Below are 13,704 nucleotides of genomic sequence, written 5' to 3'. Positions count from 1 at the left end.
TATATGCCTATAGAGTCAACCTACTAAGAATTTCACCTTTAAATGAGATTGATTCTCTCTTTCCCAACAGTCACCAGTTGCCAGTAGTTAGTTCTTTAAATAGGGTTGGGTTTTTTTTACCCAGAACTTCTCTAAGTCTGTGTTGGGATTTTGTCTGGCTTGAGCTTATGTGGGACTTGTCCATGTTGTCAGCATTGCTGTGAACTGAACAGCTGTCTGGAAAACTCTGTTTCCTTGTGGTCATCCACCAAGGATCTGGCTCTTACAATATTCCTACACCCTCTTCTGAAATGATCCCTGAGCTTTGGGAGGCAGAGGTTTGACATGGGTGTCCTATTCAAGGATAACCAGTCTCTAGCCTCTTATTCTCTACACATTGGCCAACTGCGGTTCTCTGTATTAATCATTATCTGATGTATAATGAATCTTCTCTGCTGAAAGTTGAGAGATGCATTAATCTATGGGCATAAAAATAAATAATTAGAAATCAGTTTAATATTATATCTATGTGGCAGAATAGTTGCATTAGCCTTTCTCCCTTAATCTGTGGGCTGTCTAGCCTCAGGCTCCTATGCCTGATAGCAATGCCAGGTATGGGCTTCATCTTATGAAGCAGAACTTAAACCCAATTATAGAGTAGTTAGTTACCCCTATGATATTCATGCCACTATTGCACAAGTAGGCATATCTTCCAGGCCAGTTGTTGTGGCTTGCAGGATTCACAGCTGGGTAATGGTTGTGCTAAATTTTCTCTTCGGGTAGCTTGAATAGCATCTTCCAGCACCATGAAAGCTAGACAGTAGAGATGACTTGATTTCCCTTGTTTGTCCTACAGTTCATGTTTGTAGTGACTCCAGCAATAGGGTCTTACCATGAAATTCTAGTAGGTAACCAAGAGCAGGGGCAATGGCCAGTATTATTTGAAGGTCTATAGGATGCCTGGTCAATAACTGTAAAAGAGGGAGTTCATTCCTGGAACTGAGCTTTTACTTTGTAAGCCTATGGTGTTTAGTAGAGGCACTAACCTCCTGTTATAGGATAATTCCTTTTAATCTTTTTTAAATAATGTATATGTATATACTTTAACTTCTATAGTGGTAGGTTTCCATATGGTTTTTTTCTAAAGGCCTTTCATGCTGTTTTTGAATGATTTCCCAGTTATTTCTCCACAGGAATCCACCTTGCACAGATCTTTATTGAGCATAGACTAAGTACCAGGCAGTTAACAGGACTGTTATCCTTAAATGAGAAAACAAATGCATATGTTAAGGGCTGTGCCCAGGATGCACAACTACCAAGTAGTAGGGCTGGAACTTGACCCTGAGCTCTTTGCCTAAAGGAATTGTGGGGTAAAAACAAAGGAGCAGATGTGCAGGCAGGCCGCATTGGTTCAGGTACCAGCTCTGCCCTGTTCTGACTGGTTTACCCTAAGCAAGCTGTTTCACCTTTGTGCTGTGGCTGATGATAGGGAGATTAAGGGCATTCATAAAGCACTTAGAAGCTATAGGGAGTAAAAGCTCATCATTTGCGCTCATAATTTAGTATTCAGTTCAGTATCCCTTTCTGCATTCTGTTCCCTCCATTTCCATACAGGGCCCCAGACTGGTGTTCTTTCTTTCCTGTGGAATTTTCCTATTTTTTTTCTGTTGCCTTCATTTGGCAATGCCATTACACATCTGTCCTCTGACCTGCATTACTAAAATGGTCTACTCAGAAGACCATGGCTTTTAAATATCCAAGTTGTATATTCTGGTTTTCTAGAAAATGAAGAAATGAAACTGATTCTTATGCAAATAGATTATTAATGAAAAACCCTGAAGAAAGATCTAGCTAAGTCTTTGTAAAATACTATTGTAAGAAAACATTTTAAGGATAACATGGGAAGAGTTCATTATTTTTTCCTATATACATGAGTATTAGTGTAGTGTGTAGTTTCTGAAAGACAAATGGTCTCAATGAGCACCTAAAATTATCTAATATATAAAGTCACACAACTAACAATCAGACATCTCCCAGAAATTCTTTATTAACGTGTCTCAATTGAATCAGACGTCTCCCAGAAATTCTTTATTAATGTGTCTCAATTGATAGAAGTAAGTTTTATTTTATTGATATATTTTCTGACAGTCATGAAAGAGAACACTTATTTATTCTAAAAAATGTGGCCATGGACTAGCTAAACCTATTTGTAGAGTTTAAATGACCTTACTCAAGTAGAGTAGAGGGGTTTACTTAAGCCTCAAGCTAAAATAAAAACCAGAAATTGAAAAGCACTGAAAGGCCTAGATTAGCATCTCACTAAGCGTAGTTTGGTTGGTTGGTTTTCTGAACAAAAGGCAAATTAATGATTGTATTTTCTTGTGATTGTTCGTCTTACAGAGTTTAAACATCTTCCAGAACCTCAGTAAGAGGCAGTTTGAAACAGTGATTCATTTGTTTGAGGTTGCAATAATAGCAACTGACCTGGCACTGCATTTCAAGTAAGTACGTGAAGGGCGTCGCAGCGCCCTTGGGCCCCATCTGGTGCTGCCCTCCATGAATTAGCTATTGCTTTGAAGTTAAAAGGCCTGCTTACTAGGCTGAAGCCGTGGCTCAGCAGTTAAGCGCACTTGCTGATCTTGCAGGGAACCAAGGCGTGGCAACTCTAGCTTCAGGGAATCTGATGCCCCTTTGGGCCTCTGAGGCATCCACATACATATGCCCATAACATACATATGTGTGGCATACATACATGTGTGTGAACACACAATTAAAAATTTTAAAAAGCGTGTTCACAAATCTGTTTTCTTTTTTGGAATATCAGTTATAATATCCTCAAGATAGTTGACCCACAGAGAACTTACTGGATTCAAGCATTTTGAAAGCCTAAGCCTTTCATGGTAAACACTTTGCGATCTGAAGAAGCTCAAATAGAAGAAAATGCAGTGATGTTTGCCACTGAAAACATGTCAAAAAAATGTACACTGTGGCTGTATGTCGTAGTGGATTCACCCTGGTCCAGGTTGCTCTTTGGTCGAGACAAGAGCTCAGCTCAGCAGTAGAAGGTAGAGTGCTGGCCCAGAATCTGGTATGTGGTATTCCAAGCTCAGAAATTTGATCCTATGAGAGTCTTGGGTCTCAACAGTCTTGATGATTCTAACACACCAGCCAAACTCACAAAAACCGACTTACACGGAGCAGAGAGCCATTTTCTTCTAAGTGAAACATAAAGTTGCGTGGTGAATGTTGATTAGAATGAGGGGAGCTGTTCATAGGATCCAGAGATTCAGTGACTTGGCACTGTCAAATTTGCCTTTTTGATCTTTCTTAAAAATTTAACTATTAAACAGTACATGTGCACACACCTGCACTAACAAGTACACATATACACAACACCACACAAACACAAATAGCTAAATGAAAAGATTCACCCTTGCTAATAACTAGAGAGCCAGTTCAATGTGTTTCAATTGTCCAGTGTTCAACTGTTGAGTGTATAGTAATCCCCTGACCCACTCCTTTACTCACAGGCATCTAGTTGTACCCCCTCTTCCACTGTTGCCTACGTTTCACGGAATGCACTTGTACATATGTGAGAGCATATGTAGAAATGGGAGTGCAGTGGGGTGTGATGTGTGCTGTGTGTGCCCCATCAAGCCTCAGGCTCTTGAGTAGTTTTGCCGTTTACACTTCTATGAGTGGCATGCAAGAGCCCCTTTCATCCCATGTCTAAAATACTCTGAATCTGGGCACATTTGGATTTTAATTTACTAACCCGTTGAGTATGAGATGGTATTTCCCAATTACCAATGCAATTACCAATGAGACTGAGTATCCATATATTGTGGGTTCTAGGTTTTTGTTGGGTGTGCACTGGGATGCTACAACCTGTGGACTTTGTGTTTATGTCAATGATCTCTTTTCTCATTTGAATGGTCACTTTTACTGTATTCAAGTTTTCATGGGCTTTTGAAACCCCTTTGTGGTTTGTACTTTTTCTGCCTTCAGCCCTTTCTATCACAGAGCCAAACAACTATCTTCCATTCCCTTCTCCTGGCCCCTTGGTCCCTGCTACGTAGACAGCCCACTGCAGAGTGGGAACATGGATTCAGCACACATTTAAGATCATTTTCTATGGAAAAATTGTATCTTTTCCAGGAAGAGAACCGTGTTTCAAAAAATTGTTGATGCCTGTGAACAGATGCAAAGCGAAGAAGAAGCCATCAAATATGTAACTGCTGACCCAACCAAAAAAGAGGTTATCATGTGAGCAATCACAATGTTATCTGTTGGTTTATAAAACAGCATATTTTGTATTTCTTTTTAGCTTGCTGATTTTTCTTTTCTTCCCAAGGGCCATGATGATGACTGCTTGTGACTTGTCTGCCATCACTAAGCCCTGGGAGGTCCAAAGTCAGGCAAGTCCAGCCACATTTCCTCTCCTGTCACCCATCAGATGCTGCCTGAATCCATGTGAAAGGCTGTGCTGTGATCTCTGGCAACCTCAGAATCCTCTTCTGATGTTTACACACAGGGAATGAGGGGAGTGAAGGACTGGTCGACCAGTTGTTCTCTTTTTAATTGGCTAGGATAAACTCCCCCTTATTCAATAACATCTAGTGATATTATTGAACCTTCAGCAGAGAAGCCAGGATCACCTCCCCGCATAGATAATATCTGAAGACAAAGTCTTTGTAAGTCATTGTTGGGAGGGAAATACGTTGAGTAAAAGACCCTAAGAAGAGAAAAGCATGTACATGTATTTAAGTTCTATGTGACCTGGGAGACTTCATAAGGAAGTGAAGGTCTCGAGCAAGAGTTATCCTCACTTATTTTCATACAAGGGTTGAAAGTGTGGCTGGTCACAGAGAAATATGACTGGACAGTGGAGATAACCCAGGGAACCTAGGATCTTGGCCTCTGCACCTCTGGCTCCTTCCCTCCAGAGAAGAGGGGCACCTCTTGAGTGAGGGTCACAAGATGAGCTTCAAGGAAAGTTCAAGCAAGCTTTCCTAGGTTTTAGAACCTGCTTCAGGGTAGGAAGACTGAGGGCAGGGCAAGTGGCAACTGCTTCTGAAACTTTCTCAAATTCCAGCAGCTTAAAATATTTTGAGGTGACATACCCTGAATTTCATCACCACCAAATCCAAATCTAAACATTCACTTTAGCCCAAATCTAAACATTCACCTTAGCATGCCTGCTCTTGCTTCCAGTGTGTGTGTGTGTGTGTGTGTGTGTGTGTGCGTGCGCGCGCGCACGCACGCACATATGTGCAGGAGCACACACTCATGCATGAGCCTGTGGAGGCCTGAGGTCAAGGTTAGTGTGTCTTCCTTAAACACTCTCCACCTTATTTTTTGAGACGAGGTCTCTTCTCTGAACCTGGAACTTGCCACGTAGGCTAGGCTGGGAGTCTAGCAAGCTTCAGGGATCTGCCTGTCTCTATACCCTGCCCCAGGCTTACAGATGCTCCTGGTATTTCCTAGCTTTTTATATGGGTGCTGGGGATCTGAACCCACGTCCTCATGCTTACTTGGCAGGCTCTTCACCCACTCAGCCATCTCCCCAGTTCCCTGCTGTATTCTTTATCTCTGTTCTCACTTAAGCCAGAATCCAGGGGTCCCCCCCTTGAGCTCATCAACCATTTCAAAATCCTTTCTGTCTGTTGCCCCCACTATGCCTCCATTAAGATGATACCTGGGACTAAGAATATATCTCAATTGGTAGAATGTTTGCCTACCATGCAGAAAGCCTTGGTTCAGTCCCCAGCACCACATAAGTTGAACACGTTGGTGCATACCTGTAATCCTGTCATTCCAGAGGTGAAGAGTAGAGGATCAAAAGTTCAAGATCATCCTCAACTACACAGTTTGAGGTCACCCTGGAACACATGACACACCATCTCAAGACAGAGAGAGAGAGAGAGAGAGAGAGAGAGAGAGAGAGAGAGAGAGATCCAGGTTTTAATGGGAAGCCTGGTGGTGGTCTTCTAGCTGATCTACCTCATCAATGACTTCCTGTCTTCTTCCATCCTCTGACCTATTGCCAGAATCATCTATAGAGATCTGCTGGCTGCCCCATGGTTGAGAACGTTTCTCAGCAATCCATTGCGAAAACTTTCCAACTGTTTTTATTTTTTAAGAAGTACATTTTTGAGCTGGGTATGGTGGGGCACATCTGTGATCTTAAGACCTGGGATGCTGAGACAGGAAGATTGCACATTCAAGGTTAGCCTGGGCTGTTAGGTTTGGGGTGCAGAATTCGGGAACAATAGGAGAGAAAAATGCCTGACCTCAGACAAGACTGAATTTATTGACACACCTCAGCAAGGGACAGCGAGCTTCTCGCATGCTGGAAGTGGCTGCTGCCCCAGGGGAGGGCCGTTGGGGCTTATATAGGGTATAGCTGTGGCTGGCTGACTACAGATCAGGGGTACTTGAGATGTTTATGGCCCCCTTAAGGCCCCCTTCTTCCTGGTACTGTTTGCTCTGGTTTTTCTTGTGAGACGGAGGGTTTATGAGCACTTCTTGGGACCGTCTGCCCAAGGAGTCAAGCTGTTTTGGGAAACAGGCTGTTTCAACAAACAGTCCTCTCAGGAGAAGAGAAGTAGCTGATTGATGAAGCAGCTTTCTGCAGCCAGGGCATTCTGTCACGGACTGCATAACAAGAAACTGCCTTGACAAAGAAACAGGAAGCCTATTTTCTTCTCGTAAATCTTACACAAAAATAACTGCATAATAGAGATGAAAAGCTTCGACCTAGAGAGCTAGGTTCACGCTTCCCAACAGTACATAGGCCTGTCGCTATCTGTCCCCAGTTCAACACTGCTGGGGTCATTCCCCATTGACCCATGTCATCACCTCACACATTGTGTTTATCCCTTACATAGCCCTCCCTTCCTGTCTACCTAGAGAACTACTACTCTTAAGGACACAACAGAAATGCAGCCTCCCTCCATCATGACATGTCTCTCTCTTTCCCTCTCCTTCATCCATAACATTTAGACTCTTAGTATCACAGCACTTACCATATCCAGTACACAACTGTTTTCATGACTGAGCATCTTAAGAAAAATGTCACATCTTATCCTTGGAAAGTCTGGATCATGTGCCAATGTGAAGCAGCTAACAAATGTTTATCAACTATGGCACATTGGTTTTTCCATTGTATTAATTAACCTTTGATTATCCTCACACTGCAATCAAGCAAGCCTGGGTATATGTTCACACATCTACAGTGTAAGCTGGGTGATCACAGCAGACAGAGAAGGAGGCCTACACAGTGTTAGAACTTGAAGCATTATGGTCTGTGGAACTAAGCATCCTCCTGTTCCCTATCTTTACTGAGAAGTAATAGCAGCCGAAATAGGAGTCACACACTCCTAGAGTTAGTCCAGAACACTGAAGTAAGAACAGCTCCTTTCTCATTTCAAAGTGATCTGTAAATGACATCTTTTTATAACTTCAGAGCAGATGGCTTGACAGAACCTCAAGTGGTGACTGGAAATCCTACCCTTAAATGTCACCTATGATAATACAATGCAAGTTCTCTGTTAAGAAGTGGATATTGGGGCTGGAGAGATGACTCAATGGTTAAGAGCACTGACTGCTCTTTGAGAGGACCTGGGTTTGGTTCCCAGCACCACATGGCATCTAACAGCCATTTGTAACTCCAATTCCAGGATATCCAATGCCCTTTTATAGTCTCCACAGGCATTGCATACATAGATGCACTGACATATGTGCAGGAAGAACACCAATACACACAAAATAAAAATACATAAATGATTTTTTAAGATGTGGATATTGTGAACCATGTCTTTCTCTTTTGCAGGTAGCCCTTCTGGTTGCAAATGAATTCTGGGAACAAGGAGATCTGGAAAGAACAGTGCTGCAGCAGCAACCTATTGTAAAAACCTTGTCAGAAAATGCCCTACTTATTGAAAACCATCCCTAAATCTTGGGAAGGCATCTTAAAAGTATTTGCTTCTCTTTGTAGCCTATGATGGACAGAAACAAAAAAGATGAGCTCCCCAAACTTCAAGTTGGATTTATTGATTTCGTTTGCACTTTTGTATATAAGGTAAGCAAATTATTTGAATAAACCATTTAATCATTTAGATGAGAACTTTTCTTTCAGACTAAAATTAGAGTAAGCCAGATGTGATGGTGCATATCTGTAATCCCTCCACTCAGGAAGCAGGAAGATCAAGAAGAGTTCAGGGCTACCTGGGCTATAGAGCAAGAACTTAGCTAAAAGACAAAACAACAACAAAAACTAACCAAATGAAGACGTCACCAACAGAGAAAGATTAGTCCTAGTTAGTTTTCTATTGCTGCAATCTAAATCAAAACCAATGTGGGGAGGAAAGGGTTCATTAGGTTTCCATGTCCTGATCACAGCTCATCCTTGAGGGAAGCCAGGGCAGGAACTCAGGACAGGAACTTGCAGGCAGGCACTGAAGCAGTGACCAGAGGAATGCTGCTTAGTGGCTTGCTCCTCTGGCCTATGCTCAGCCTGCTTTCTTATACAACCCAGGACCACCTGCCCATGCTTGGCACCTCCGACGGTGGGCTGGGCCTTCCACATCACTCAACAGTCAAGAAAATGCCTCAGTTATGTCCACAGGCCAATCCATAGAACAAATTCCTCAACTGAGTTTCCCTCTTCCCAGGTGACACCTGAAACTATCCAGCACACCATTAAAGGTATCATTGTTTCTCCATGTGTTTGAGCATTGACTCTGATTCATTCAGGGTGGAATAAAACATGCAAGAACTTACATGCCAGCCTTGCACAGTCCCACCTGGCAGGCAGCAAAGAACGCTAGCCTTTCCCAACCCTCAGAGCACTTAGGTTCATCCCAGTAGCTCCAAGCATTGCCCACCTTACAGCTCCTCTCTTGCACATAAAAACTACTGAAAAGCAACTGTGATTTAATTGGCTTCTAACCTAAAATTCTCTCCAGGAATTCTCACGGTTTCACAAAGAAATCACACCCATGCTGAGCGGCCTTCAGAGTAACAGAGTGGAATGGAAATCCCTGGCTGATGACTACGATGCGAAGGTAAAGGTGATGGAAGAGGAGGTGGAAAAGCAGGGGGACGGAGCCATGGATGGAAAAGGTTAGCTGGCATCTGCATCTGCTGTGTGTGAGGTAGCCAGAAGACTTTTTGATTTCATTTCTGGTTTTTATATGACAAAAGCACAGAATAAATGCTAACAGGAAAGAAACAGTGTGCTTTGCTGATGCACACTGATGTTAAGTTGTTAAGAAGTTCCTGGTTTTCAGGGTTGTTTTGCCCACCTATAAGATCTTATGGATAACTCCAGGTGGAGTTGTCTGGTCCAGGTGAAGCAGAGGCTAGAGCTAGGCACCAACATTTTCCTACCAGGTGGCTCCTGGGCATTTCTGCAGAACATTGGGTTTGGGGATTGCCGAGAATACAGTGCAAACCTGATATTCTGCATTAGCTATAAAACTTTAGGCAACTCGCTTAAACTCTAAGCTTAATATTCTCTATATAAAAAGAGGTTTTACAGATTTACAGTTTACAGAAGTCCTCCAAGGAAAGTAAAAGCTGGCCAACCAAATGGTGTGACTTGAAGGATACACCAAGTCTTTGCTTGTCCCCCAAATTTCTTTACATGGTGGTTTTTTTTTCAGGCCTGAGATTCCTACCCCTATAATCACTCATTAGGTTTACCTTTGCCTTCACAAAGCCTGTTAAAATGCTTAGAATGAATTACTGGTCTATCAACTGAAATATGATCTTAAAAGTAGAATTCTTGCTTGGGGTGGTAGCTCAGTGGTAGAGCATTTGCTTAGCATGTGCAAAGTCCTAGTTTTGATGCCCAGCATTGCAGAAAATGGTATGCTATTTTGGGGGTGAGGTGCACCTGATCATGTTCCTGTGTGTGTATGTGGGCGTGCTCATATGCATGTGTGTTCTCGTGTGTGTATGTGTGTGTGTACCTGAGGTTAACCTCAGGTGTCATTTCTCAGGAGCGCTCACCTGGGTTTAGGTTTAGAGGTTTGTTTTGAGACAGGGCCTCATTGTGTAGTCCTAGCTGGCTTGGCACTCACTATGCTTTGAACTCAGAGATCTGCCTGCCTGTGGCACATGAGTCACTGGGATTAAAGTTGTATGCCACTACACCTGGCCTTGCACCTTGTTTTTTGAGACAAGTTCTCTCATTGGCCTGGGGCTCACCTATTTGGATAGGTTGGCTGACCTGAAAGCCCCAGGCACTGCCTGTAGCCACCTCCACAGCACTTGGAATACGAACATGTGCCATCATGCTTTTTTATGTGGGTTGAAACTTGGGTCTTCATGCTTGAGTGGCAAATATTTTTCCATCTGAGCTATCTCTCTAACCTGAAATGCTATTTTTTGTCTTGAAAGGTTAGCACTCTAAGAAAAGTTTTGTAAGCAATTCCTCTTGATAAAGAAATCATCTCTGTGCAGAACACCTTGAAAGAAGATGCTTTTAGATAACTGTGCTGTTTGGTAGCATTTAAATCAATTTACAGAGGGTGATAATATTTACCTTAACAAGGTCATGCATGTCCTTCAACAGAATAGAAACACAAGCTTCTAACAGCTCTTTATCCATTCACTATTTACTGGGTGTCTGCTGTGGACAAGGTCCTGTGTTGGATGGGCCTTGAGGAAAAGACAAGTTCTTACCTCTAGAAATGGAGCTCAGCATTAAGCAATTGATACATATTTGATAATCCAGCAGTGAGCCTCAGAGAAAGCACAGGGTGTGCACTGGGCATAGGAAGACTTTGCTGAACGATGCCTGTGCCAGTCCTCAAACAGTGAGTTCTGACTCATACCCAAGTGAGCAGAGGTGGAGGGGGAGGAAAACAGGATAGCAAACCAGATATTGAAGTGGGAATCACTTGGTGAAACAGAATAATTTTAAAACACCTATGACTGTAGGTAGTTCAGAGAGCAACAAAAGCCAAGCACCAGATGAAGCCGTCAGAACAGGCAGCTGTCAGATAGTGCTCAGCCTATAGCCAGCCAAGGGCTTGAGTCTTCCTGTTAGTAGAGGACTTGGAACAGGAGATCTCACTTGCCCTTCAGGAAGACAAGAGATTTTAATTTTTTTTTAGTTTTATTTTTATGTGTATGCATGTATTGCATGCATGTATGCAAGTACACCCATGTCGTGCAATGCCTGCGGACAGAAGAGGGCATCAGATCCCCTGGAAGCGGAGTTACAGACAGTTGTTAGCTGCCATGTGGATGCTGGGAATCAAACCCAGATCCTCTGCAAGAGCAGCCAGTGCTCTTAACCACTGAGCCATCTCGCCAGCCCTGAGAAGCATTTACTCACTTTCTATAATTCTCCAAGTCAGATACTTTGTTAGAATGTAGAGTTCCTGACAAGAGATTTCTTAGTACTCCTGAATTTTCTCTCTACTCCAATATTATGAAAAAGAAATTGTAAGGTTCTTCAAGAGGTGCCTGATATTTCATTAGTGTACTGGACATAGGTCTATTTAAAAGTACTTCAGGTTACATGCACCCAGCTCAGATTCCAGTTGGTATAGTCTCACTGAGAAGCTGAAATGTTAACTGCCTAACTGCTTATCAAGTTTTATTTGATTTCATTTTTGAGACAGTCTCAAAGTAGAATGTAGCCCTGGCTGGCCTGGAACTCACTATGTAGACCACGCTGACCTCACAGAGATCCACCTGCCTCCACCTCATGAGTGCTGGGATTAAAGGTGTGCACCATTACACCAGGCTATCAAATTTTATTTTTAAGTGAATCGAAAGTGAGTAAAATTTTGTTTTTAAATAGTCAACCCCTTGGTATTTGCCATGGGCTAATTACAAATTAGAAATATTAGAGAATCTTAGAATAGAAGCGTTGTATTACACTGACTCCTGATGACATTGTTTTCTGGTCTTTTACTAGCTGCTACAGATTTAGGACGTGGAGTCGAAGACAAAAAGTCTAAAACATGTTTAATGTTATAATATAATCCAATTGGTCTATATTTCAACTATCATCATAGTTTTTAAGAAAAAAAAATTCAGCCGGGTGTGGTGGCACATGCCTTTAATCCCAGCACTTGGGATTCAGAGGCACGCAGATCTCTGTGAGTTCAAGGCCAGCCTGGTCTACATAGTGAGTTCCAGGACAGCTGGGGCTACAGGGAGACCCTGTCCCAAAAAGACCAAAAAAAACCAAAAACCATTCAAAAGAACTTCATCAAATTCTGCCCAGCAACCCATGAAGTAACAACACAGCAGAAGGATCTTCAGAGATGATACCCAGCAACTAGCAACAGAATTATCTACTGCTGACCAGGATATCCTGAGAGCAAAATAAAGTTCAACCAAAGAACAAAATAAAACAAAAGCTGGCGATTTTTCATGTCAATTTATTTTAAATAAAAAAAGCAATCCCAAAACGAGTCACAAACTTTATATATTTTTGTCTTCTTAAATTTATTTTATTCTTAATTATGTGTATCTGTGTCTATGAGTGCAGGTGCCCCTGGAGGCCAGAAGTGGGCAACAGATTCCCTTGGAGCTGAGGTGCAGGCAGTTGTGAGCAGCCTGATGTGGGTGCTGGGAATTGAACTTGTCTTCTGCAAGAGTAGTACTTGCTTTTAACTGCTGAGCCATCTCACCAGTCCATGTGTGTGTGTGTGTGTGGGTACAGGGCAGGGAATAGCTACAAAATCCAGGCTGACCTGGAACTTGTGACCTTCCAGTTTCAGTGCTGGGATTATAGTTTGTACTATCATACCTGACTCTTAGATGATCTTGAACCTAAAGTTTTCTGCTTCTGAACTAAAGAGATTTCTGGAAATCCTAACTTAGTTTCCTGGCACCAATGACAATGTCTAAACCAGGTCAACTCAAAAGACCATCTGCTTTCCTTGGCCTCTGGTAATCTCTGCCTGCTGTTTCCTCTAGACCACCTATTTTATGTTCCACATATGCAAGATCATGTGGTACCTGGCTTATTTTACTTAATGTAATCATCTCCAGTCCCATCATGTCTCAAGCCCTTCATGAAGTCATGTGCTTCCAACTGGGGAAAGCCTTTGCCTCTCATGGTATCTGTTTGAAATTTGCTCTTATGTGCATGCATAAATTAAGTTACAAAGTCTTCCACAATGAAGAGACATAATTATGACTGGCACCTGAACTTCAATTTGATTCAGTTGAACACAATATTATGTTTTAAATATAAAATTTTGCATGGTGATTATTATTTGATTGGGAAATCAATGTAAGAAGTTTAGAGAGCTCAGAGCATCACGACTATGAAAGATAAAACAAACTTTTATTATATTATAAATACAAGTTGAGAGTAAAAGAGCCATTGCCAGAGACTGAGGGGAAGGGGTAGCCAGAGGTCAATGAAATGTGGTGCTAATGTTAGGTAGACAAAGGTTCTGGTAATCCATGGCACAACAGGGTGGGTGTAACTGACAATAACGCACTATGTTTCAAACTAGTTAGGAGAGAGGAATTTGGATGTACTTACCATAAAGCACAATAAACACCTAAGGTGGTGAATATGTAAGCTATACTTTGATCATACACAATTGATTTATATATAACATAATTTATACATAACAAACTCCATAAATAGGTGCAGATATTGCAAGTCATTAAGTCTGTGCTTACATTGTACATTATGGAGATAAAATTGAGAAAAAAGCTTTTAGCTTTCTTTAAGCCAAA

General features: G+C 42.0%; 1 protein-coding gene across 2 annotated transcripts in view; it reads left to right on the top strand.

Annotated features, from left to right (window-relative positions):
- The window catches only part of Pde6c (phosphodiesterase 6C), a 61,165-nt gene extending 49,122 nt beyond the window's left edge, over positions 1 to 12,043 (top strand). The window contains exons 16-22 of one of the 2 annotated variants that reach the window (XM_008853089.2): positions 2,380 to 2,480; positions 4,138 to 4,245; positions 4,334 to 4,397; positions 7,814 to 7,888; positions 7,979 to 8,062; positions 8,949 to 9,105; positions 11,918 to 12,043. In XM_008853089.2, the coding sequence (XP_008851311.1) occupies positions 2,380 to 2,480; positions 4,138 to 4,245; positions 4,334 to 4,397; positions 7,814 to 7,888; positions 7,979 to 8,062; positions 8,949 to 9,105; positions 11,918 to 11,979 (651 nt within the window). In that variant the 3' untranslated portion in view covers positions 11,980 to 12,043. The remainder of the gene's footprint in view (positions 1 to 2,379; positions 2,481 to 4,137; positions 4,246 to 4,333; positions 4,398 to 7,813; positions 7,889 to 7,978; positions 8,063 to 8,948; positions 9,106 to 11,917) is intronic. The other variant, XM_008853091.2, reaches the window with a different exon arrangement.
- Positions 12,044 to 13,704: the final 1,661 nt, after the last annotated feature.

The sequence above is a fragment of the Nannospalax galili genome, unplaced genomic scaffold (assembly GCF_000622305.1).
Source record: "Nannospalax galili isolate Female #2095 unplaced genomic scaffold, S.galili_v1.0 scaffold1027, whole genome shotgun sequence".
In the NCBI taxonomy this organism is placed as follows: Eukaryota; Metazoa; Chordata; class Mammalia; order Rodentia; family Spalacidae; genus Nannospalax; species Nannospalax galili.
The sequence above is the reverse complement of the archived record's forward strand: the minus strand, read 5'-3'. Positions and strand labels throughout refer to the sequence as shown.